A 23,457-nucleotide genomic window follows, 5' to 3' on the forward strand; every position below is an offset into this window, starting at 1 on the left:
GTGCTGGTGGGTTTTATTGGTTATCTGTGGGAGTGCCATTGAAATAAGTCCTCAGGTGTGGGAAGGCTGTCCTGGAAAACCTTCTCTGGTCATTTCCATTGTGCAAAGCATACAGGAAATCAGAATGAATTTCTGTCATGTTGCGTTTTCCTGATTTTTTTGGTGTTTATTTGGAAACCTACATTTCCAGAGCTGTGTCCTTTCACTGGTGGTTGCTTTTTGTTAATGGTGGAATTCTGGCCAGGTACTCTGAACAGGTCAAGCTTTCTCTTGACTCACTCTCTTGTCCTTCTTCACACCAACAGTTTCCTTTATTATTCCTCCGGCTGTACAGTTCATATAAAAGCCTGACAAGTGTGAGATGAGGGATTTTGTCACTTAATAGCCCCAGAGAAAAGCAGCAGGGTCCAGCTTGGTAGCCCACAAAGATGAGCCAGAGATCAGTTATCCCACTGAGGACTCAAATTAGAAATTCAAGTTCAGTTTATTGAAGGTTGTGTGGGGATGGAAACAAATGAATGAAGGGATACAAGCAGTAATAAAAAAAGGTAACAGCCACCTTCTAATAACTCCAGTGCAGACAGACCTGCCAAAATGCAGAGAATTAAAAGCATGGATACTGCCTCAGGCTTCAGAGCTGTAACTCTTTAGTTGCACAAACAAATTTAAAATGAGATACAGAGTAGTAAAATACAGACTGGCACATCTACTTTATCATAGAAGTAGCCAAAACATGAGAGAGGACAAGAAGTGGCAACTGACAGTTCCTTTTATTTAAAATACATAAAAGAATATTCCATTGAGGAAAAGTCACTTCTAGAACTATTGGCTATGGAAAGACCAAGCTGTGAATAAGGCCACTGCTTTAAGTCCCACAAAACTGAAGATTAAAATGGCTTGTAGAACATGAATACAAAGCATAGCTCAAAAAACAACTTGATTTTTGTATTAGCAACAGATACACATCCAGCTGTTACAGTAAGATAAAAGCATTAAGTCATTTCCTGTAGCACTGTTAATCCCAGTAACTCAGGGCACCAAAATAAGTCAGTTTGCAATGCTTTCTTTTAAATATGTGCTGGTGTTACATGCTCTAGGTCCTTTAATTTTTCTAGAAAGCTTTTCCAGGGGGCACATGAGATGTCACAGCAGCTGATGGGTCTGGAGGGGCCTCTGGAGGTCACCTTGCCCAAGCCCTGCTCAGGCAGGGCCCTGCAGTGTCCCTGTACCTGGGCAGGGGGGTGCAGCACGAGGGCTCTGCAGCCCCTCTGCTCAGCTCCCTGCTAGTGAGCAGCCTGCACTAACAGGGACCCTCAGAGAGACACAGCTGCCTGAACAGCCTTGCCTCTCAACTGAGAGCTGTTAATTGCCTTCAAAGGTGCTGAGAAACCAACCTGTTCCTCCTCTGCTGGAAGCACAGCTTCATCCTTTAAGGACTGCAGACTGCATATCCTGCAGCCAGTGCTCTGGATAAACTTTAACTTCTTTTAACTTTCCTGTGCCTTACCCCTAATTACAAAACCACCTCATTATCAAAACCTGTAAAGTGTTTTAGCTATTCAAATTAACAGTTAAATAAATGCCCTGGTTCATGATGCATGAGAAAACTGAGTTCTGTTCCACCTGTTATAACCTACGTGGGGTCTGTATTATTGCAGAAGATAGGGGTGACCAGATCCTCACCTTGGCAGATCAGGCACAGTAAATAAAATCATAAGTCAATCCCTTTTGCAGTCCTCTAAGAGGAGGTTCTGATTCTGTCTGATGACTGCAGTCTGCAGAGGCTTTAGTCTTGATTATGCACCTTGGGTTCCAAGCTCAGCATGTGCCAATGCAGCTTGAAGGTGGTGTCCTAAGAAATGCTTTTTTTGAGAAAGATTGTGCTAAACATCCTACACAAGATTATGCCTTGTGAAAATTGTGAAAATGAAATGCATGTAACATTTTGGGCTTCTGCTCTCTCCATGGGCCTGCCCAGAAGAGCTTAAAAGCACAACAAACCAGCAGCACATGGATTTGGTGTGGCATGGTATGTGTAGAGTGTTTCCCTTTTGTGATGCAGACAAAAATTCAAGGTGTAAGCTTTCTGAACAGAACCTCTGCAAAACAACCAGCTTTTCTTTGATGCCTTCTATGTATACAGGTAACTGTTTTAAACTTTTAACTAATTTCTTCAAACAATGAACGCATGTTTCTGCCATCACTGTCATTGAGGAGCTCACAATCTCACCTTCCTCTTCCTCCACTCTGGCACAGTATCTTGCTAAATAAACAAAGATGTGCACGGTATCTTGCTAATTAAACAAAGACATGCATGTAAGGAGGCTGCTCAGGCTGCTGCTGTTGGTATTCCCATCAGCTAAAACTGCTGCTGGACCTTGAGGCTGAGGAACCAAAGAAGGAAGCGTTGTCCCCAAGGCACTGAGTGCAGCACAGGAGGCGTGAAGGGGATGGGCCGTGCTCGTGACACAGGGAAAGCTCAGCCAAAGCTCAGAGCTGGATGTGTGTACACATCTGCAAGGAGAAAAGGAAACCTCATTACATAACCCCAGCCCTGCTTCTCAAGTCCTTGCTAACCCCAGAGCATGACCACCTTGTGCCCCAGCCACACTGATTCACATCAGGATTCAGCTGCTCAGGACAGGGATCACTTGAATTTGTTTCTTTTTCTGAAGCACACCCTGCAAGGGCAGCACTGCTCTGTTCACAGGCAGTACCTCACCAGCACTTCCAAAGTGCACTCCTGCTGGGCCCTGCCCACACAGACCCCACCAGAGGCACTACAGGGATACTCCTTCCTCGCCTGCCATCTCTCCTCCACCTGCAAGGCACACACAGGAAGCTTTGCTCTCCTGTTCTTCACCCTTCTCCTGCAGATGTGTTTGAAAAACAACTGCTGGCCATCCCAGTCTAACTCTGGATCCCAGCTTTCCCTATGCTTGTGAAGAGACTTGTTCTCAGGTGTTTGCTTAAATGGATGAGGTATGTCTCAGATGGGGGGGAAGGGAAAAGCAGCTTGTGGCTGAACCCTTGAGCTCCTGGTACGTACCACAGTATCGATCTCGGCGGGGCCCACCATGCGAGACACCTCATCAAACTCCTCGGGAGACATGGGCAGCAGGTTTTCTGGAGACTGCAGCCTGGAGGGGTGCCTGGTGGACAAGAGCAGGGATTAAAATGTGCCTGATGGACAAGAGCAGGGATTCACTGTCACCAAAGAAATGAGGCACAGCTGGGCTGCCCTGTCTGGCTCCAAGGCCTGAAGGGCCACTAACCAGGCCTCTTGTGAGGAAGACCAGACTTGGCAAAGCCAGCCTGGCTTTAAATGAAACTCAGACTACTCAGGGGTGCACATCCTAACCAAAGAAGTCCAACAAGTCTTTGAGAATGTGCTTTTCAAGAAATTATTTGCCAGTATAACTCCCTGCAAATTTCTAGGGTTTTTATGTAGAAATGGTGTTTTGAACACAGCAGCACATTAATGTGTTCTGATCAGATTCTCAAAGAGGAACGACTTGACTGGGGCACCTGCAGCTTAAACAGTATGAAAAGACATGAACTACAGCTAAAATCTTATGACTAGTTCTTAAAAATCCAGCAGTTTTGTGAGAACTTACACTTCAGATACAGAGATTAACTCAGTCTTGATGTAGCCAGTTCCCTTGGGACCATCCAAATCCATTGGCTCTGGTGCTTCAAGGAGAGAAAAAAAGCTTGTGGGTTTTTTTTTCCAGCAAGTTTACGTCACATTTTCACCTTTATTGTACCAAAAATACAGCCTATGACCCAGATAATGTGCAAGTCTCTCTGTCATGCATTTTGCAGCACTATGGTTAATTTATTCCATTTTTAGTCAGTTTTCCTTTTTTCCTATAGAAAATGGCAAAGAAACCCCTCCCATAACCAGTCATGGTCAGGGCTGTTAGTAGGAGCCTGCATTTCTGGAACAGCTCACGGGCTCACATAACAGCCAGTGACAATTAGGGCTTTCAGTTTTTGGTCTGATTAAGTCTCATGTTCTGCCTGTTTAAAAACAAACCTTTTCTAAACCTATATATGGGATGGGCTGTCGAGGCATTCAGGCCAACTGCTCCCTTTCTTTCCATGCCCCAGAAATTGTGCAGTGCCCCAGCAGCTGAGGAACAAGCAGACAAGCTAGAAGGCACAAGCCCCAGACAGCACTCACCTTCCTTAGGCCTGGAGTAGTACTTGCCAAAGGCATTGTCCTTGGGGATGTTGGGGTACAGGAACCTCAGTGGGTTCTCGGGGATGTTCTCGGCTGCCATCACTTTGTAATTGCGGATGATGTCGGGGAAGGTCACGGCAGAGAGCTCCTTCTTGGTGTAGGGCTCTACCGAGTGGAACTGGGGCTCTGCTGAGGAGAGAAGCAGCACTTTGTAAAGCTGGCTTCCAAGTTTTTTTTCTGAAAGTGTCCAGAAAAGCTGCAGCCACTTCCAACAAATTCAGAGATCACATAGGAAAAGCCTTGCCTGGATGACACTTACAGTGCTACAGGAAATCTTTAATTCCTGCCAAAGGGAGCATAATTGTTCTATGGGGTAGGGAGGCGTGGGGGGATAGCACACAGTGAGGGCTCTTGGTGTGTTTTGTACTCAGAATGACTGGTGTGACTTGTCCATGGAAATTAACTGCAATATTTCATTAAGTAATTTAGGTTGTCCTGCCTTTTTAACCTTCTTCCAAATTATGTAATTCAAACTCTGCTGTCTATTAGGGAGTTTGATCCAAATACACCACTTGAGGCTTTTATGAATCATCAGGAGAGACATATAAACCTTCCTGAAAGCTCCAAATACTATCAACTTTCTTTGAACTTTTGGATGTCTCAGGAATGAAGGCAGCCAAGGGAAAGAAGTCACCCAACTACATCAGCAGTTTCTCTTCCACCTGCTGCTGGTTTTGGGCTCATCAAAGTGAAGTGTCAACAGCTGCCCCATGCTGGCAGGTGGGGCTGTGTAATGAGTGTGATAAGGGGAGAGCCCTGACTGGCTACAAGGGAGGTTTTAATTTCCTGTAGCTGTGATGCCTTCAGGCTTCCTTAGGAGAGCATGAGAAACTAGTCCAGCTCACAGAAGAAGCAAGCTCTTCACTGATCCATTTGGACAAGGGGAGGAAGAACTACTTGAAAATGAGTGAGTACATAATTTATCTAGGGGGAGTGTGGGGAGGAAGGAAGGAACAAAAGCTGCATTTGGGCTTGGAAGGAGATGCAATTGTGTGTGTACTAAAGGCTGGCAGAGAGCCTAAGGAGGCAGGGAAGACAGTCTGGGCAGTTTTTCCTTTCCAACCTCCAGGCCAGAAGCAGGACCTGGGAAGTGCTCCTTGTCCTAGCTGAAACCTTGATTGTGTGGTTTGAGTTACACCAAGTATGGTGTGTTCCTGCTATTGCTTGTGCCCTGCTGCTGCCAGGGGTGTTGTGCTGGTCCTCAGGGTGGAGGAGAAGGGCATAAAGACTTCTTGTTCTGGTGCAAGCAGGTCAGCAAAGGTTCTCTGCTGCTGACTTACCATTCTGAGACTCCTCTACCCAGGTAAAGGTGATTGCTCCCTCCCTGCTGCTTTCACTGAATCTCAATAGAAATGTTCCTGGGCTCTGGTCCTTCAGCAGAGCACGTTCTCTCTCTTTGCTGATGAAGCCCACAATGCAGCTGTAGTGTTGAAAGGGAAGAGCTGAGTTACTCCCCAATATAAAAACCAAGTTGTGCTGTGCTAGCTAGGAAAAACTAAAAAGCTTTCCTTCACTTAAAAGAGCTGAAGTGCTGGTGAAAGCCTCACAGAAGGCTTTGTCCTGTGGACAGCTGGCAGCAGGACTGGCTGGCTGCAGTCAGGTGGTGATTCATGCCTCGTGGCAGTGTGAATCACCACAGCTTCCCTCAGCACTCTCACTTCAGCCTGGGGGCTTATACAAACATCCTTCTGCACTTGGAACAAAAATGATGGTCCAGTTTGCTCTCAAAGCTGGGCTGTTCAAGCTATTCAAGCCTGGACCAAATCCACCTGTAATGCCAGTCCCAGAACTGCCACTCTGCTTCAGTAATGGTGACAAATATTCCCACTGCACTGCAGCAAAGAAAGGGGGAGGTTTGGGGCAGGGAAACAAGGCTTGTACTGCACAGGGCTTTGACAGAACTCTTCTGGAGCTGGGGGGTAAAAATGTGAAGCCCACTGCTGAATGCAGCAAGGCAAAGCAATCCTGCTGCTGTAGATGCTGCAGAAGTGTGAGATACTAGGATGCTCCACTGTGAGTGTGCTGTCTGATGAGGTTTCATAATGTGGCTAAAATTAAAACACAGGATTGTGACCTTGGATAAGCCTATTCTGGGCAAAATTACATCTGAAATCGGAAATCCCAGAATGAAAAGTTTACTAAACCAGTATTAAAGGGCAAATGGAACTGTGTTCCCATCTGGCAGAGTCCTTCTACTCGGTAATGCTCTTAAAAAATCAGTGAAGACTGCCGGGTTCTGGGCACATGGTGCAGGCACAGGCGTTCCGAGCCTGGCTGCTGCCACCTCCAGGCAGCTCACAGTAACTCTCTTCGGGCAGGGAGTTTGGTTGTTGGGTTTTTAAAATGGATATCATGAGGACTTACACTTTCTTGTGCTTCAGTTTTTCTTGGCTATGGTCTAGGATGTAGGAAGAACTGACTTAGCGTGGGAGCAGAGGCAAAACAAAATCTAATCTAACATTCAAAGCCCTGCTCTGTGACTTACATGGGACAACTTGGTGATCTGATGTTCTTGCTTTTACCAGTTCCTTCATCAGAGGATTCCTCCCTATTAGAATTCATTTGCTTCAGATTTTTCCAGTTTCAAGATCCACCCTCTGCAGAAACAACCTCCCGACCTCCCCTAGTGTGCAATTGCTAGCCTAAAAGTGAAGACTGAGGCAATGACCATGTCTTCAAATTCACTTAGGTCTTACCCATCATTCCAGAGACACAGGAGATGCTTCTTAATAAGCTCCAGGATTCCCTCAATCCACAGCCAAAAGGGGAAATTTTTATCATTTATATTTTCCTGAAATTCAGAATATGAAAAGGCAGGGATGGGAGGGGGGGGAACAGGGATAATGAGACTTGAGTTAAAATGCCTGTCTGAGCCTCCAGTACCCACAAATGTGTGATCCATCACCTCTCACATGCAACAACACTAAGAGCAGATCTGGTCTAAGAGCAGATTAAAGGCTCTTGTTCCTGCCTGGATGCTATCTCTATTTGAGTTGTGGGACATGCAAACCCATGCCACTGGGGTTTTTGACAGGGCTGGCTAGCAGAAAAACTTAAGAGACACTTTCTGTTGAGAGCTGGATCTCAATGTCTCATGAGGTATCTGTAGCAATTAGTTAGGAGTGCTTGTAGGTCACCAGAGCCTTGCTCTTCCCCTGGAGTCTGCTCCTGGTTGCTGTGATTTCCTACTTATCTATACCAGCTTAGGGTCTAAAGCTGAAAAAAATGTGAAGGGTTCTCTTGTCTTGCTTCAGCCAGGGCTGTGAAATTCCATGATGTAGCCTTCTGTCATCATACTGACCCTCTTGGACATCCCTGTGTTAATCCTCACCCTGATCCAGTTTGCCCTGGTCTGGGGAATGTCCTTCACTAAGATACAGAAGACTTGTTCGTCTTGCTGGATTTTGTTTACATTTTCTGTAATAGTCAAAATGGAGAGTTATTCTATTAATAGCAGCTGCATTAATAATAATGGAGATGTTGTGTTTGAAAGATTTTTTTTTTTTTTTGGATCATGGATCAAAACCAGACTCAAAATCATCTATTCCTTGCCATAGCAAGCTCTTTTTCCTCCTGCTGCTACTTTAACCTCACCACCAAAGCCTCCCATGACCATCTAAGGCCTAGAATAATTAGGGGATGCTACTAGAAAAGTAGGCACCTTGGGGGGGGAACAAACAAAAAAGCCCAAACAAAACCCACAATAAAGCAAGATGAGATCCCTCTTCCATCTCAGTTTTTAAAACTGTGTGCATACCTTGCAGAATCTTGTCCAAGGAATAAGGCCATCCTGAGATGCTCCAATTGTTGGCCCTGAACACAATAAATTTGACTTCAGTCATGTTCTGTAAGTTACCTAGTAAGGCTAAAAGTACTTAGCAAACCAAGTTCTGAGTGTTTATTTGGAAGGCAGCTGTTGGATTAAGAAAGAAAAGGAGGGCAGGCTGCTGTGCTTTCACAGCTAGTGCAGGGGAGGTTGCCAAGTTCCCCTCTGGGAGGTTTTACAATACCCCAACCTGTGTGAGCAGCCCTTGTGTCATGGGAACCAATCCATCCTGACACTTTCTGTGCTGCACCAAACACTTGCCAGCTTCAGAATGCTTCCAGGAAGGAAACTGAATCCTTGCACAGCTCTTGCCAGCACAGCAAGAAGACTGCAGCCCACAAGCTCCTCTGCAGGCTCAGCAGACCCTGCAGCATCTCTCTAAGCTCTCTAAGATTAAGCAATTTCCTACCTTGGTTCTGGAGATGTGCAGGATTTTGCCCCAGAAACTCTTGACTCCCAGGTCTGCCCCAACCATAGACTGATCTTATTCCTGTTGCAATTGTTTCCTTCAGCCTTGTTTGTATGTTCACAGTGTTTCATAACCACATCCAAAGCACAAAGAAAAGTCCTATGCTGGGCCTACAGTAGCTGGGAGCTTTGCAGACCCTGACTGTAGTCAGAGCCAGATTCTTCCCATTTGAGAGCATCCTATGGCTTCCCATAGATATGCTTTTCTGTCATTTTTCGAAAAATAAACTGGGTTAGGGAGCTTGTTACTGATACTGCCAACTTTCATATTGCAAAAACAGCAGCCATGTTGTGCCCTGGCACCCTGGTGGTTCTGTCTCCTTGCACTGAGGAATCCTGAATATAGTGTTCAGCAAGCAGGATTTTTTCAGCTGGGTAATATTTATATCTATAGAGATAAGATTTAAGTAGAACACTACCAGAGCTCAACAAAGCCCCTGTAGTTCTGAAATGCAAATTTGCCATATCACTGGTCTCTTTATGTTGGTTAATTAACAAAAAAAAAATATTTTCCTTGTAGAAATTTGAAAAGAAATCTAATAAATTAACAGCTTTTTGTCAGATCTTCTGTCTTGAGGAAATTAGAGTGGAATGCTGAATACTTGCCACCTAGACACACTAATCTCAAATGCTTTTAAATATAATTTTTTCCCTGAAACTTAAGGTTGAGGAAATATACTGAATCAACAGTATTTTTCATCTGGAGTCTACTGTGCAAAATCAGTAGCAGTGTAAAGTGCTCTGCCTATTCAGGCAAACTGCAAGGAGTTTGGAACCAAAACCCATGGCTGATGAGGCTTTTATTAAGGACCCTCATGTGGGAGATAATTCAGTTTGACATTCTTTAGCACTTTCATAGTGTTTGCATGCTGATACTGCAACTGTGTTTATGCAGAGTGAATCCCCACTGTAGCTGGGGGCATGCATGAAGTTAAAATGAATGGAGGTGGATTTAAAAAAAAACCCCAAGGGATGCCAAGAAACATCCACTTCACAGACTGACTAAACATGAGTGTTACTTCAAAAGGCAGAATTAGGCTCAGTCTGTCTTGCTCTAATGCATAAAACTCCCAAGTTAGAACTGCAGATTTTTTTCATGATCTGATTTCATGTAGAAGCTCTGCCATACTGAAAAGTGGAAAATGCTTCCTTGCTACAAAGTTATATTGTAGGAGGGGGGAAAGCTGTGAGAGGAAAGGAAAACTTAAAATGGGTTGCAGGAAAAGGTGCAGAACTAGCTTCAATTCACACAGGCCATCTGTGATGAAAGGAGATCTTACCAAGAAGCTTCTCCCCCAGCATGCTCAGCTGATCTGTATTAAGTCCTCTCTTTGTTACAGAAGAAAACTGCCAACTCAGAACATCAGAAAGCTTAGACCACTTTGCACAAGGTGGATTCAGAAAGAAGGACAGGTTCTAGAATGGCAGAGAAAAATACAAGCTGTAGTTAACAAACGTTAATTTTGGAATGCCACTTGAAGTTTTGTATTGCCCAAACAAGCTCCAGGTTTAAGAATGGATGTCAGCTTGAGACAGCTCTGCAGAAGCAGGCAGCTATTCTTCCAGGCACTCTTTACCAGGAAAAGCCATCTCTGGGGCTCTGGATAGGTCTCCTCCCAGCAGGTAGAATTGCTGGATTACTCAAGTGCACCCTAATTGAGTTCTTGAATGTGTATTTGGCTTCTCACTGTGAGCTGTATATCCTGAATACATGTACACTACCCTTCTGTGGGTTTCAAGTATTGCTATGTTAGGTCAGGGAAGTCACTGCTCCTCTCTACACCTGAAACTCATTAAGAGTCACCTGCAGAGCTCAAATGCAGCAGCCACTTGCAAACAATGCTTGAAAATCAGACATAGTACCTGATAAAACACCTTTTTTTCTTGCAAATACCTTGGGATCAGTAGACAGCATGTTGAACCACAAGATAGAAGCCCATCCACTGGGAAGCTGGCTCACATTTGAGATCACAACAATGGGAAGGGATGTGGTCTGAAAGGGGCACAAAAGGGAACATGTCAGGTTACCCTGCACTGTTGCCACAATCCTCCTTGAGATTATCCACACACTTCTGTTTTAATTCCTTGCTTGCATCATCTTGACTTTCTCTATAGAAGTTTGTATGCAGGGGAGAAAGTATGATGAAATACTGGAAAGACTTGGGTGATTTTTGTCTAATAAGGACTTTCATTTAGTGTCAGTTATCCCAGCACTGATAGTGACAGCAGAGCTCACAGCAGACTGCTTCTGAAATAAATGTAAACTGATAACCAACCCTGTGGTTTAAGCCCTCTAGGTATCAGACATTTTGCAAAGCACATCTATTCGTATTTACCCAGAGATCTGACAGAATTCTCTCTCTGTGTCTGTACAGAGCTGTTGTGAAGTGTCATTTCCATAATTTGAAATAACTGAAAGTATGTGATATCCCAGTACTTAAAAAAAGAAAAAAAAGAAAACAAAAGAGAGAAAGAAGTTAAGATTGTCAGCACCAAGTGACACACAGGAACTGAAGTGCATCTGTTTGATCTAAGACTTACCTCTAGATCTATTACCAAACCAGGCTGGCACAGCTGTGTCTCAAAACTCAGAGAGTGAAGCTCTTCTGTCACAATCAGAGGACCCTTCAAAAAAAATATAAGAAAACTTTTCAGGGACTGAAAATTCCTAGGGTGAAGTAATGGGGCTTTATCATGGGGAAAACCTTTGTCTGTCCATAGTCACATACTCTAGAGCTTACAGGTCAAAGTCAAGTGACAGTGCTGGCTTCCTAAAACTGCCTCTCCAGGCATGTTTGTTTTTTTTTTTTTTTTGTGGCTACTACCTGTAAGTCATAGAAAAATCTGTGCTTGCCAGGAAGCTCTGTTAAAGGCAGATACCAGTGTGGGAGAGTCCCTTACAGCCATTCTGGCAATAGCTCTCCTTGCAGGCTCTCCCTATGTGGATCACTCTGTAGAAACACTGAACTCCTCTCCTGTGATCTCTCATCCCACGTGTGTCTTCACGGGTCTGAGCAGAGAGCATTGTATTAAATGAATGCCTTGTTAGTGTTCTGCTAAAACTTGACAAAGGAAAGGTTAGTGCTGCTTACCTCATTTGTTCTGCTCCCTGTGTTTTTCTGTTCTTTCAGTTGCTGCAAATGAACAAAAAACCTGTCACTCATTTATGGCAGCCACAAATGGAAGTGGTAGAGTTCCACTTGCATGTTCCACTTGCTCAACTGTATGCAAACTTTCTGCATTAGTGTCTGATTCTATTTGGTTCTAAACTGTGGGAGCCAAAGGATTAAACTACTACCCTTTTATAAACTGTTCATCTGTGAAAAAAGATGTTGCAGTGCCTTTATGCAAGAGGCCTTTTATGAACAGAAGCAGTATGAAGTCCGGATCAGATGGAATAGTGGTTTATCAAAGTACCCCTCTGAATCAGATGATAACTCTAGACAGTCTCAGTTTTGGACAATGAAGGTAGAGTTCCATGTTCCCTGGTTCTGGACTTGCATTTTTCCTGCTGTAGTGATGGATTGTGAGTGTTCCCTCACAATCTGCAGATCAGAAGTGCCCCATAGCCTGCCAAAGGCACTGACTCTCTTGCAGCTGCACACTCTTTGACAATTTTCATCTTCCAGACTCAAAGCTCTTTAAACTATTCCAGACTTCCCTACCTATGGACCTTCCTCTGAAAGGCCCAAACCAGCCTTTGTAGGTTTGTTTTTAACTTCCTTCTCCCAAGAACCCAGTGCAGCATAAGCAGTATGGCAGCAAATACTCTTGTTTGCATTTCTGTCCCTTTTTCAGTGACAATCAATCACATTTTGATTCTGATTTTGAAACAGGCAAAAAATATTTTAAGAAGGACAGAACAAAGAAAAAGGAGAGATAATCACAGTTTCTCTTTACACAAAAAATGAATAATGACATCAATAACAAAAGCAATTTGTTTCCTTCCTACCATGCTCTACTACAAAATTAAGTGGCTGGATAGGTGATAGAAAGAAAAAACCAACCCCCTACCAAGTGTCTGAATTCTGCTGCAAGACTTCCATTAGTAGATTCTTCCATGTTCATTACTTTTGTGTTTGTTCCCAAAATATTAAATTTCCTGAACCTACACAAAGAGAGAGAAAATGTAATTAAATCTCTCTTTCATTGAAAGAACCTAATGTTAATATATCAAACTCTGATGCCACGTACCCTTTGACCGAGTTCTTCTCAGTTACATCTCTGTCAAGAAAAAAAAGGACAAAATCTTTTAAAGATTCTGCCAAAGACACAGAAAATGTGCATGTTTTAGTAGCTGACAGTGCTGTCTGAGAACTGGCAAAATGCTTTTGTGAAATTCTTGTGCAAAAGTTGCGGCAATTGGTTAAAGCAGTCAAAATAAATATTGTGCTACACAGCCTGTGTTTTACTGAGGCTTGGTATTGCTATGGGGGCTTTATCATCAAAAGAAGTACTTTCTTTTACTATAAAGATGTTACCTCTTGCTTTGAGGAAAAAAAAATATATTTCTGCCACTCTAAATCTGCATTTAAACTTGGATAAATTGCTGCATCACTTGAATTGGTTTTCCCAACACTTGGGATTTTACTGAGTTGCATTCTATCTAGTGCACTTGCAGATAAGACTTGCACATAAGAATTGCTTTTTTTTACTTTTTTACTATTCTATGCAAGTTTCTGGACCCTAGAGCCATTTCAAGTGAACAAAATTACTTGGCTGGGAAGACAAAAACCCACTTGCTTTCTTGAAAGCACAGTCCCTGGCATTATTTTGGACAGCCTGTCACATTTCTTTTCCTGTCCTTGAAGTAAGTGCAAAACTCACCTGAACTCCCTACAAAATACAAAAGATTGGTATAAATCTGTTTCAACTGCTGTAAGGTTTTTCTCTGATTGAGAACATGTCATATGTTACAGGTAGGCAGATTATACCCCTTACTCAAAGGCAGCTTGAGGGTAACTATATTCCTTACTAGACTGTGCCCAAAAAGGAAGGGATGACTGAATTATGTGACTAGAAATGGTGGGGTCCAATCCCACACTGTCACCTCATGCTAATCCAGGTGAAACACCCCAGCAGAGTGGCTGTTGCCCAGGTGCTGCCCTGTGTCTGATTTTGCAGTAGTGAGCTCTTCTCTGTGGAGTTGGTGGTGAGAAGCTGAGGCCATCTCCACTTTGTGACATGTCTCTGGTGGCAGAGAGAGATTTAGAGCAAGGGCATGGGTAAGGAAAAGGGAAGGATGTACCTGCTGCCATGGAGAACCAGCCTGCTGCTGGCCTACTCAACACTTCTAATGTGGCTGCTCTTGGGTTTCTGAGTGTGGGAGCTGCTTACCATTACATAAGAGGGGTGAAATAAATGCAACATACTTGTCAAATAAAACTTTCACTTTCAAGTTGTAGTTCAGTTCCTGCAGTTTCACCAGTAATCTGGAAAGAGAAGTATGTTTTTTTAGCATCAGCAATTGAAAAATATGGGTTATTTTGTATTGTGTTGCTTACCACAGATATTTCAGCACACTCAGGGGCCACATGCAGGCTCCAAGCTTGCTCCATACCAAACAGCATTTAGAGATAAAACTAAATGGGCAAATGAGTTACTCTTTGGCATAGCAGAGTGCTCTGCATGTGTCTTCTTGCTGTTGGGTTTTTTTTGTTACATACTTGGTACACCCCACTTCTGGGAAAGGGTAAAAGCTGAATGTGAGTCAAGTTCTGCCAGAAGAAAGCCCCTGCCCTTGGCACTTCCCTCCTCCTGCCTCAGCCCCTGGGCTGCAGGGCAGGCTGTGCAATCCTCTGGGCTGCAGGAAGCCAGTGACAGGAAAGCCTTACCACAAAAAAGGAACAGGGAAAGGGGAAAACATACCTCAGCTTCACAGTGAACTGCACTCCTGTCTTCAGGACTAGTGGCCTCTGAGGATGTGTTGGCATGCAAGGCTGCCTCTCTACCACAAAGGAGCTATGGGAAAAACAGGTTAAAGGCACTATGATTTATCTGTACTGTTCTTAAACAAGAAACCATATAAAAGTGAACTTTAAAAGAATGCTGATTTACCAGTAATGCTATAAACTTTATTTACTCAGCTTCAATCTATGTAGAGGTGTGTGACTCAGTTCCTTTCAATTGCTACAATGGGGCTAGAAATAGTGATTTTTTAAGTGTTGCCTTTGCTGCAACACATTGATGGCTTGAGGAGGGAGATTGCTACACACTTTCCTGAAATCAAACAGCAAGGAAACACTGTGCTGCAATTCTCATGGTGCAAGTGAGGTGTGTTGCTTTGTTTGCCATTCCCAGGGCTTCCTGAATTCTTACAGTAACAGTGCTGTGTAACAACACATGCCCAAGGCATGGATACACTAGCAGGGGATTTGATGAGGGCCAGCTAACACAATGAAGCAAACTTTTGGGGCTAGCCTGTTTTGATACACCCCGAATTTTTATCTACTGTGTGTGTTTACAGAATAGGTTTCTGATCTTATGTGAGGCAACTACCAGCTACAGTAACTTGCAACATAAAGGTGGTACAGAGGCAGGGCTGGCCTCCCCATGCTGGAGGCAAAGATGATGTGTCCAGTGACAAAGGGTTGGAGAATCTAGTGTGTATCTATCTTGGGCACAGCTTGATGCAGATTGTTTCTTGCCTCTCTTTGCTTGAACTTTGAAGCTTGAAGTGAGAAGTGGACTAACAGACTGAGAATTTGACTCTGTAATCCATGTGTACTGTAGGGAAGCTCCTGCTAACTTCAGTAATGAATGAGCATAAACCCTTTCCATAGGCCTGAATCTGTGGAAATCCTAGATGGGGTAAATCTCAAACCCAGTAATTCAGTTTAATGTTTGACAAACTTAGGAAAACCTTGGAAAATGAAAAGATACTATGTAGGAAATACTGAGGGAACGGTAGGGAAAGTGCTCTTCATCTATCTATTCATGGTAACACCAAAAGATCCTTATGGTCTCTTACCTCTGAATGAGCTGCTGGAAAAGCTTGTGTGTTAGGTCCTGCAGAAATTGTTTATTTTTTGTGATGGGATCAGGGTCATAGGTGAACTTCTGTTCCAGTTCCTCAAGCTTCTTGAGCTGCTGACGAACTTGCTGCAGACTTTCAGCAACAATGGTGAACCTACAATTGACACAATCTCGTTACTTTCAGCATTTTTTTTTATTTTGTACTAGTGCAGAGGCACCAGCCAGGTGACTGTCCCTGAGGATGTGGCAGTGCCTGGAGTACACTTTGTGCTCAATGGAAATGTGCTGAGGTAATAAAATGAATGCAGCTATGTTAAGACAGAATGAAAAGGGATCATATAAACAATCAGTGTATTTCCTAGATGTGGTGCTCCTTCATACCATGGTTTAAATGTGGTCTTACCAAAGCCTTACCAGTTCTGCAGCTGGTCGAGGCAGGCGTTGGGTGGCCCACCAATGCACGCTGTCTGCTGCCTGTGCTTCCACTCCACCAGCTCATCGTTAATGAGGGCAGCCTGTGTGTGCTCTGTGCTCTGCAGCAGCTGCACTATCTTATTCACCACCTCCTACACAGAATAGGAGATTACCCTGGTTATTAGAAATACTTCACACAGGAGAACTAAGTACTGTTTCAGTTAGTGCTCATCTGTTTTGCAAAACTCTGCAAATATCTCAGTTCAACTGATATATTAAAAAACCTTTCCTACTGCTAATTTATGTCAATTCAATGAAAATGAACATGTGTTTAAGAGAAGAGCTGCTGTCTTCTGAAAGAAAACTTGAATGCTACCTTTCTCTTGAGGTCCAGTGATAAGAACATGTGCTGGAGATTCAGCTGCTCTTTCTTGTATTCCTCCTGAGACATACTATTGGACTCGTGCTCTGTAAAATAAGTCCAAATAGGGAATGTGAGGCTGAAGGAATGCTAAAGGATGGGAGGGGGAAATGCTGAGGCGGGAAGGGGACAAATGCAAAAAGCAAGATGCTGGCTTAGTGCTTCCCTTAGTACCTTCTGAACATGTCCCTGCTCTAAGGGATAGTCAGCTCTGCCAAGCTATGTTAGAAACTAAAGCCTTTTCTGGAACAAAGAATTCAACAACAGAGACAGAGCTGTATAATGAAACCAGTGTGGACTCCATGGGTTTCCCTTGGTACACAAGAGCCTGGAAAACCTAAAGCTGGTTTGGCATTTGTGAAACATCACTAATTAGGTGTATGGTTGAATGGTTACAGAGCCTATAGGGTTTGCTACTTCTAGTGGCAAAGGAATGCTGTGTTAACAAGTAGACTCCCTTACTTGGAACAGAAGACATGCAGCAATTTAGGTATCAGTGGGAAGCAGAGTTAATCAACAAGGGACAATACCAGTAAGTTCGGCTGTGTTATCATTAGGCTCAGTGCCCTGACATAAAGAGCAGTTTACTCTGACAAACTATATACAATAGGGGATGTCTTTGGAAAATGACTCACCTCTGTTCTGCAGGGTTTTACATTTGAAGTCATATTCATCTTGCATATCCTCTAATGTCTTGATGTCCTGCTCCACATCCTGTAATGCACGAGTGAGGGTGGCCACAATTATTAAATATTTTCAAGTAATGCAAGACTTGATCTGATTAGGAACTGCCTGGTACCAGCCCTGACAGACATGAAGTCCAATTTTGTAGCAATGTCTGTTCCTGGACTAACAGGAAATATTTCTACATTTCATCATCTTCTATACATCCTGCCTCCTTCAAAACTAACTAAAATCTGTTAATTATAAAGTATGGAAATGCCCTTGTGGTCAAGCCATGTAAATTCACAGAGTTTAGGGAACCTAGGCTACAGTGGTAAAACTTGGAACAGCACATAGCATTTTAAACTTTCAAATCCTTATGTACTATTTGGAGAAAAGCTTTCTGTTGTGACTGTATTTATTAAGACAAATATCTATATGCTAAAAAAAGTACATTTTCTAGTTAGCAACAAACTGGTCAGTTATGATTTAAGAGTTGTTTCTTCCCTCATTTGCCAGTATTTCAGATGGGTAAAATGCTTTTGTTGCTAAAGTTTAGGCACAAGGTACTTCCTATGCTCAGGAAATCCCTGGTTTATAGACTTGAAAACCCCACCTTAATTTTATTTGTCATTTTATCAAGTCTAATTTTCAGCATCTGCAAATCAACAAACCCTACTGAGAAAAGTTATCTTATACTTACTGTAACACTGCTTTTTACAGCCCTAACTTTGGCATCAAGCTCCTTCTGCTTGTCTGGCATCCCAGTTGCAGTGTTCTGTACACTCCCTACTTCCATCTGAGGGAAGAAGCAGAACCAGTCAAAACAGAGTGACCCATAACTTTTTTCATTACTGCAAGTGAATGGCATTTGTTGACAAACAACCTGAGGAAGCATGGCTTGTTCTATGAATCACACTAAAATTTTGTAGTATAAAAAAATCAAATTCAGGTGAATTTGAAAGAAACAAAGTATTTATTTTAGTAAAGTGCCAAAGGTCCCCCATCATGGATTAAAAACAGTGGTGGAAGTGATGGCCAAGCTGGATTGGGCTTTGAGCAACCCAGTCTAGAGGAAGAGTAGATGATCTCTAAAGTCCCTCCCAGTCCAAACCACTCTGTAATTCTCTTTCCCTTTTTGATGACCCACGTTTATTGTGTACTGGAAAGGCAGCAGCAAGTGCTTTATGTCATGTGCCAGGACCAAACAGCTGTGCTGCAGCTCCAGGGGCTCTGTCAGAGTCACACTCTTAGAGCAGCTGCTTTGGACACTGCTGCAAAGGGCCCCTTGTTGAAAGCCCTTGCCCAAGTGCTCTTCCCACGCTGCACATTTAAAGCCTTGCTATAAACTGAGGTATTACCATATTGGAAATTAACATGCTTGGTCAGTCATCACTTTATTTCTACATAAGCGGATAACAGCTATCTATATATTTTGCATGCCTTTCCCAACTGTAGAATTTTTATTACTAAAGAGTTCTTGTAAAGGGGAAAAAAAAAGTGAGAAGCTGGAGAACAGATGATGAAGGAGAAGATATGGCTTTACCTATAATTCAGAAGACAGAAAAGGGCTTCACTAAAAAAACACCCCAAAACACCACCAAAATTAGAAAGAAATACTGGGAGACTACTGGGAAGGGGGATGATGCATCATTTTTCCAGAGATAGTCCAAAGAAGCATGCTCAGCAGCTTAATAGAGAGTAAAATGGGGAGTAAAATGCAGAAGAACAAACCTAAAATCTTACTGGATATACGAGTTAAGCACTAATTATGAAAATAAAATGCAATTGGCACATCAGGCTACATCATACTACAAAAGCATTAAAACAACCAGCATAGCTTTTACGTCACTCAAGGAATAAAAATTATTTCCTGCCCATTTATCCTCCAAATGCTTCATTCAGCAGAAAAAAAGCCATGCTGTCCAGCCATGCTGGTAGAAATTAGTGTTCTCCAGCTGGTACATATCAGTGCTCACTCTTCTCTTTTTTAAGGAACCTCTTTTTGGGCAGAGAGAGGATAGCCTGTTTCCCCTGCCAGTCTTCATCCACTTCCCTTGTCCCAAACAATAGGCAAGGGAAGATACAACTGCAGCAGATATTTCAAGACTGTTACCTCATTGCATGCCTGGGCAGAGTTCAGTATTTTCCTCTCTTCCTTCAGACAGTTGTGGATGATCATTGCCATGTGTATTGGGTCTTCTTGGAAGTTATCCTAGCATTAGAGACACAGTCTATTGTTAAAGTCCATACACATAATTTCTTGTCTTTCAGTAGCTTTCAGACTGGCAAAAAAATTAGGGTATGACCTGAGTGTGAGCCTCAGGGAATACACTGGTGATAGCCTGCTCCAGGATTACAGGGTGTGATGCCACAACCAGCTCCAAGAGCAAGTTTCCATGGTAGCTCATTGGCATACAAGGAGGCAGGAAAGGGTCAGAGACATTCCTGGGAGTCGTGGGATACTACCCTACAGTCCTAGAGAGAGCTCATCCCTCAAGAACCACCCTCCCACACCTTGCTATGGGTGCTGGTTTAACACACAGTCCAGGCTGGATGCAAATCCCACCTTACTGCTTTAGCTGCACACAAAACTGAAATGTGCTGTGGATTGAGTGCTGTCCTGCTCTGCTCAGGATGGTGCTACCCTCAGGGGGTTTCCTTTTTCCTAGAATTCTCAAACTGTAACTGTGCTGATAATTAAACTGTAACTTTCTAACTGTAGCCAATCAAAACAAAAATGGAGCAACACTTGAATTCTGGCTTTTAAATCAGGATTCTCACACATCCTCTGTAAAAATCCCTCACAGCAGGGTAGTTGCTTAGAGGCATCCAATTGCACTGAAGCAAATGAAGTACATGTATAGATATATAGATAACATATAGATGTGTAGATTGTACAGATAACCCAGGCCTACCTGAAGATTACGTTTGCTTTTCCTTATGTTGTGCTGCAGCAAAAAGTTGTTTTCTATCAAGAATCGACTGAATTGATCATCAAGCTGTGACAGCAGGTCATGGAATAGGAGTGTAGCAAATGATACATTGTTGGCTGCATGTTCCCTGGAATCATTTAGAGCATGCTTGGGTTAGATACACTTCCAATGCAAGAACCAAGAAATACATATAGGTATACTTAATTTCTAATCCCCAACTCCAGTTGTAGAATATGCAAGCACTGAGAATTGCCTTCAAACGTAAGCCAGTTGCATTCTCTTAACTGACTTAATCTTCCTGGATATAGAAATGTTGTTTCTCTATTATTTTTGCCACGTTCTGTTCAACTTCATTTACTCAGTCCATGCACATCAGGAACCTCAAAGTGACCCTGATGTGTGTGTGTGTGTTGTACCACCCCTCAAAGAGAAGCCACTTTACAGAAAGTCTGGCAGAAGTTCAGAGTCTTTGAAGAGTGAGAGACTGATGCTACCAAGGTAGTAATAATTGGTCTGAAAACAGCCCCTTTTGCTCTGGACCCTGAGAACATTATGAGCAAGGATGCTTACTCCAGATATCAGTTCCCTCCAGAAAGCCCTGAAGAGGGGCAGGAACACAGGCTGGAGCACCCCACAGCTACTGAAGCATCCTACCAGCAAAGGATCACTCAGCAGCTTGCTTGCTTCCCCAGCATTCTGCTGCTGCTTGTAACTGCCCTTCTGAGGGCACTGCTTATCACACAACCCAAAGGTGAATTAATTCCTGGGCTTACCAATCCTGGTTTTCCAGCCACTGTGCCAGGTACTGCCTGATCTCCATAGGAAAGCTGTCATCATATAGCTGGTGGACTTGCTCCAAAAACTTGGAATCAAGTTGCTGTAGCTGATACCACTGAGACATTCTGAGGAAGGGGTGAGAAAAAGTCAGTGTAAATGCTTAGTAGTTTTTGGACTGACGTGGTGAAAAATAACTAATTTGACCTTTTCATGAACATTGACAAAATTGGAGGATGTGCTGACTTTGGCTGGGATAAAGTTTATTTTGCTCACAGTAGTTAGTATGGGCTGGTTTGGATTTGTGTAGGACACAGTGCTGGTAAGGCAGGGATGTTTTTGTGACAGCTGAGCAGGGCTTACACAGCATCAAGGCCCTTTCTGCTCCCCACCCCACCAGCGAGGAGGCTGGGGGTGCACAAGGAGCTGGGAGGGGACACAGCTGGGCAGCTGACCCAAGGGACATTCCAGACCATGTGGCACCAAGCTCATAGAGCTGGGGGAAGGAGGAAAAGGGGACATTTGGCATGATGGTGTTTGTCTCCCCAAGCCACTGTTAGGTGTGATGGAGCCTGGCTTTCCTGGGATGGCTGAACTCCTGCCTTTTGCTTTCTTGTGTACATGGCTTTTGCTTTACCTGTTAAACTGTCTTTATCTCAGCCCATAATGTGCCCCATTTTTACCTTTCTGATTCTCTCCCCATCCCACCTTGCAGGGAGGAGGGGAAGTGAGTGAGTGGCTGTGTGGTGCTTTCTTCCTTTTCTCTTCCTCCGAACCCATTTTCATTGCACTTAGTGTACTGCTAGTGTTATTGCTCTCTTGTTTAGCAGATATGGGAATGAGGACCTGTGTGTTTGATACCTGTACTCTGCACAATTGAGATCCTGAACGTGGAGTATCACCTTTTGCTTGTGCAGATGTATTCCCCAGCACCAAGAGTGTGAGTGAAAAAAATAGAGGCCCCTCTAAGTGCCCATTTTCAGTTGCTGTTTGTGTCCACAGTTGCCTGCTCTGAAAATTGACTACATCTCAAGTGACTTTAAATGGAGAAGTACTGGAAAGATGTTTTTTTATATGTGTTTTAGTTCTCATGATCATAGTTTCAGGCTAAATTCAAGTAACCTGTGCAGCAGACACAGGGTGCTTAAATGAACTAAGACTGTGCAGAACGGCTTCTCTCAGTCCTAACACTTTTGTGAGATTGGCTCCAGCTCTGATGTATGGTCTCTAGAAGCAGATCACTTAGCCTTCTAAGGTGCATGTTATCAGCTTGTAATGGAAATGGCATGTAAAAATACATCCAAGGAACAGTCCAGGCTGAGAATGAGTGGTGAGATGCAAATCCACTCACACCATTGTTTTTTAATGGCTGCTTATAAGACCCATCCAAAAGAACAGGGCAGCATCAGGGTGAAGTACTATCTTCTATGCCCCTTCCTACCAAATCCTTTCGCTTTTATATGCCAGTGTCCTCGGCTGCTGAGTGGTGTGTGCTAGGTGTGAGAAGCAAAGGAGTTAAAACTGTTATGTTTAAAGTGAGGGCTTGGAGGCTTTTGATGTGTGCTTGTCAGATTACAGCTAACACAACATTTGAGTGTGCTACAGCAGTCCCAAAGAGGGAGACTCCACAACCTCCCTGGGCAACCTGTTCCAGTGCTCTGGCACCCTCAGTGTAAAGTTCTTCCTCATGTTGAGGTGGAACTTGTTGTGTTTTGCTTTGTGGCCACTGCTTCTCATCCTGTAGCTGGGCACCACTGAAAAGATTCTGGCACCATCCTCTTGGCAGCTGCCTTAGAGTTATTTATATGTAATGATGAGATCCCCTCTCAGTCTTCTCTACTCCACACTAAACTGGTCCAGCTCCTGCAGTCTCTCCTTGTAGGAGAGTGCTCCAGATCCCTCATCATCTTTGTGAGCTCTGCTGAACCCTCTCCAGCAGCTCCCGGTGCTTTTTGTACCTGGACACAGCGCTCCAGATGTGCCGCACTAGAGCTGAGCAGAGGCGGCTGATCACCCCTCTCGACCTGCTGGCCAGCCGATGCACCCCAAGGCTCCTTCCTGGCCCTCCTCTACCTCCTTTCCTGCCATTGCCGGGGGATCGCCGCCGATCCACGCGGCGGGATTCGGGAGCAAAGGGCGCGGGCAGCCGTCCCAGCGCTGGGCCGGCTCCGTGCCCGCGTTCCCCGCGCTCCCGGCCGGCCCAGCCCAGCCCCGGGTGTGAGGGAGAGAGAGAGAGAGGGAGCGGCGCACCTGTTCAGCAGAGGCTGCCCAGCGGTGCAGGAGGCGCGGGATCAGCGTCAGCCGGGCTGGGCACAGGGGTCCGCTTCGAACGCTGCCGGGCAGGGCAGGTCTGGAGAGGGTGAGCTGTGGAGAGCGAGGAGTTGAGAGCGGATGCGACAGAGGAGCGGGGGTGTCCCTGCCAGGAATGAAGGAGCCACCTCCTGTTTCCGCAGGTGCAAGGACACCAAAGCGCAAAGCTCGGTGGGTGTCCCGCGGGCAGGGAGCGGTCTGAGGAAGCGACAGCTTTCGTTACACCGGGCGTTCACCCCGCCAGCCCCCGAGGCGCGGGCAGCGGCATCGCCATCCCCCGGCCCCTCACGCCCGTTCCCCTCTCCTCACCTGGGCTCCGGCTCGGCGCTGTCACGGTGCCGGCTGCGCTCGGGGAGCCGCGCGCCCGCCCCAGTGCGCGTGCGGGGGGGCGGGCCGGGGGCGTTCCCGGGCAGAGGCCGCGTCA

General features: G+C 44.5%; 1 protein-coding gene across 11 annotated transcripts; it reads right to left on the minus strand.

Annotated features, from left to right (window-relative positions):
• Positions 1-751: 751 nt before the first annotated feature.
• On the minus strand, positions 752-23,457 carry STAT1 (signal transducer and activator of transcription 1). Of its 11 annotated transcripts, none has more exons than XM_071434514.1 (25): positions 23,343-23,457; positions 22,974-23,087; positions 20,723-20,851; positions 19,932-20,076; positions 19,130-19,228; positions 17,717-17,812; positions 16,986-17,064; positions 16,306-16,397; positions 15,930-16,081; positions 15,511-15,669; positions 14,409-14,501; positions 13,913-13,972; positions 12,735-12,764; positions 12,555-12,648; positions 11,633-11,674; positions 11,082-11,165; positions 10,435-10,533; positions 9,821-9,956; positions 8,004-8,059; positions 6,943-7,037; positions 5,527-5,666; positions 4,187-4,375; positions 3,618-3,693; positions 3,050-3,152; positions 752-2,514 (listed from the first exon to the last, which is right to left on the minus strand). In XM_071434514.1, the coding sequence occupies exons 3-25, from the start codon at positions 20,848-20,850 to the stop codon at positions 2,491-2,493; spliced, it is 2,271 nt and encodes a 756-aa protein (XP_071290615.1). In that variant the 5' UTR covers position 20,851; positions 22,974-23,087; positions 23,343-23,457; the 3' UTR covers positions 752-2,490. The 11 variants fall into 11 exon arrangements, 10 of the variants coding, with proteins under 10 accessions (XP_071290615.1, XP_071290616.1, XP_071290614.1 ...); XM_071434515.1 differs by having other exon boundaries at positions 4,187-4,372; positions 22,974-23,231; positions 23,343-23,429; XM_071434513.1 differs by having other exon boundaries at positions 22,974-23,231; positions 23,343-23,428.

This window comes from Agelaius tricolor, unplaced genomic scaffold (genome assembly GCF_023055355.1).
Source record: "Agelaius tricolor isolate 1412-34295 unplaced genomic scaffold, bAgeTri1.0.p SCAF_10, whole genome shotgun sequence".
Classification (NCBI taxonomy): domain Eukaryota; kingdom Metazoa; phylum Chordata; class Aves; order Passeriformes; family Icteridae; genus Agelaius; species Agelaius tricolor.

Coding starts and splice junctions, on each gene's coding strand:
- STAT1 (XM_071434514.1), bottom strand. CDS start 20,850: ATGTCTCAGTGGTATCAGCTACAGCAACTTGATTCCAAGTTTTTGGAG. Junction 20,077..20,722: donor TGGCTGGAAAACCAGGATTG/GTAAGCCCAGGA, acceptor AAATGATTCCAG/GGAACATGCAGCCAACAATG. Junction 13,973..14,408: donor CAGTTCACTGTGAAGCTGAG/GTATGTTTTCCC, acceptor TTCTCTTTCCAG/ATTACTGGTGAAACTGCAGG.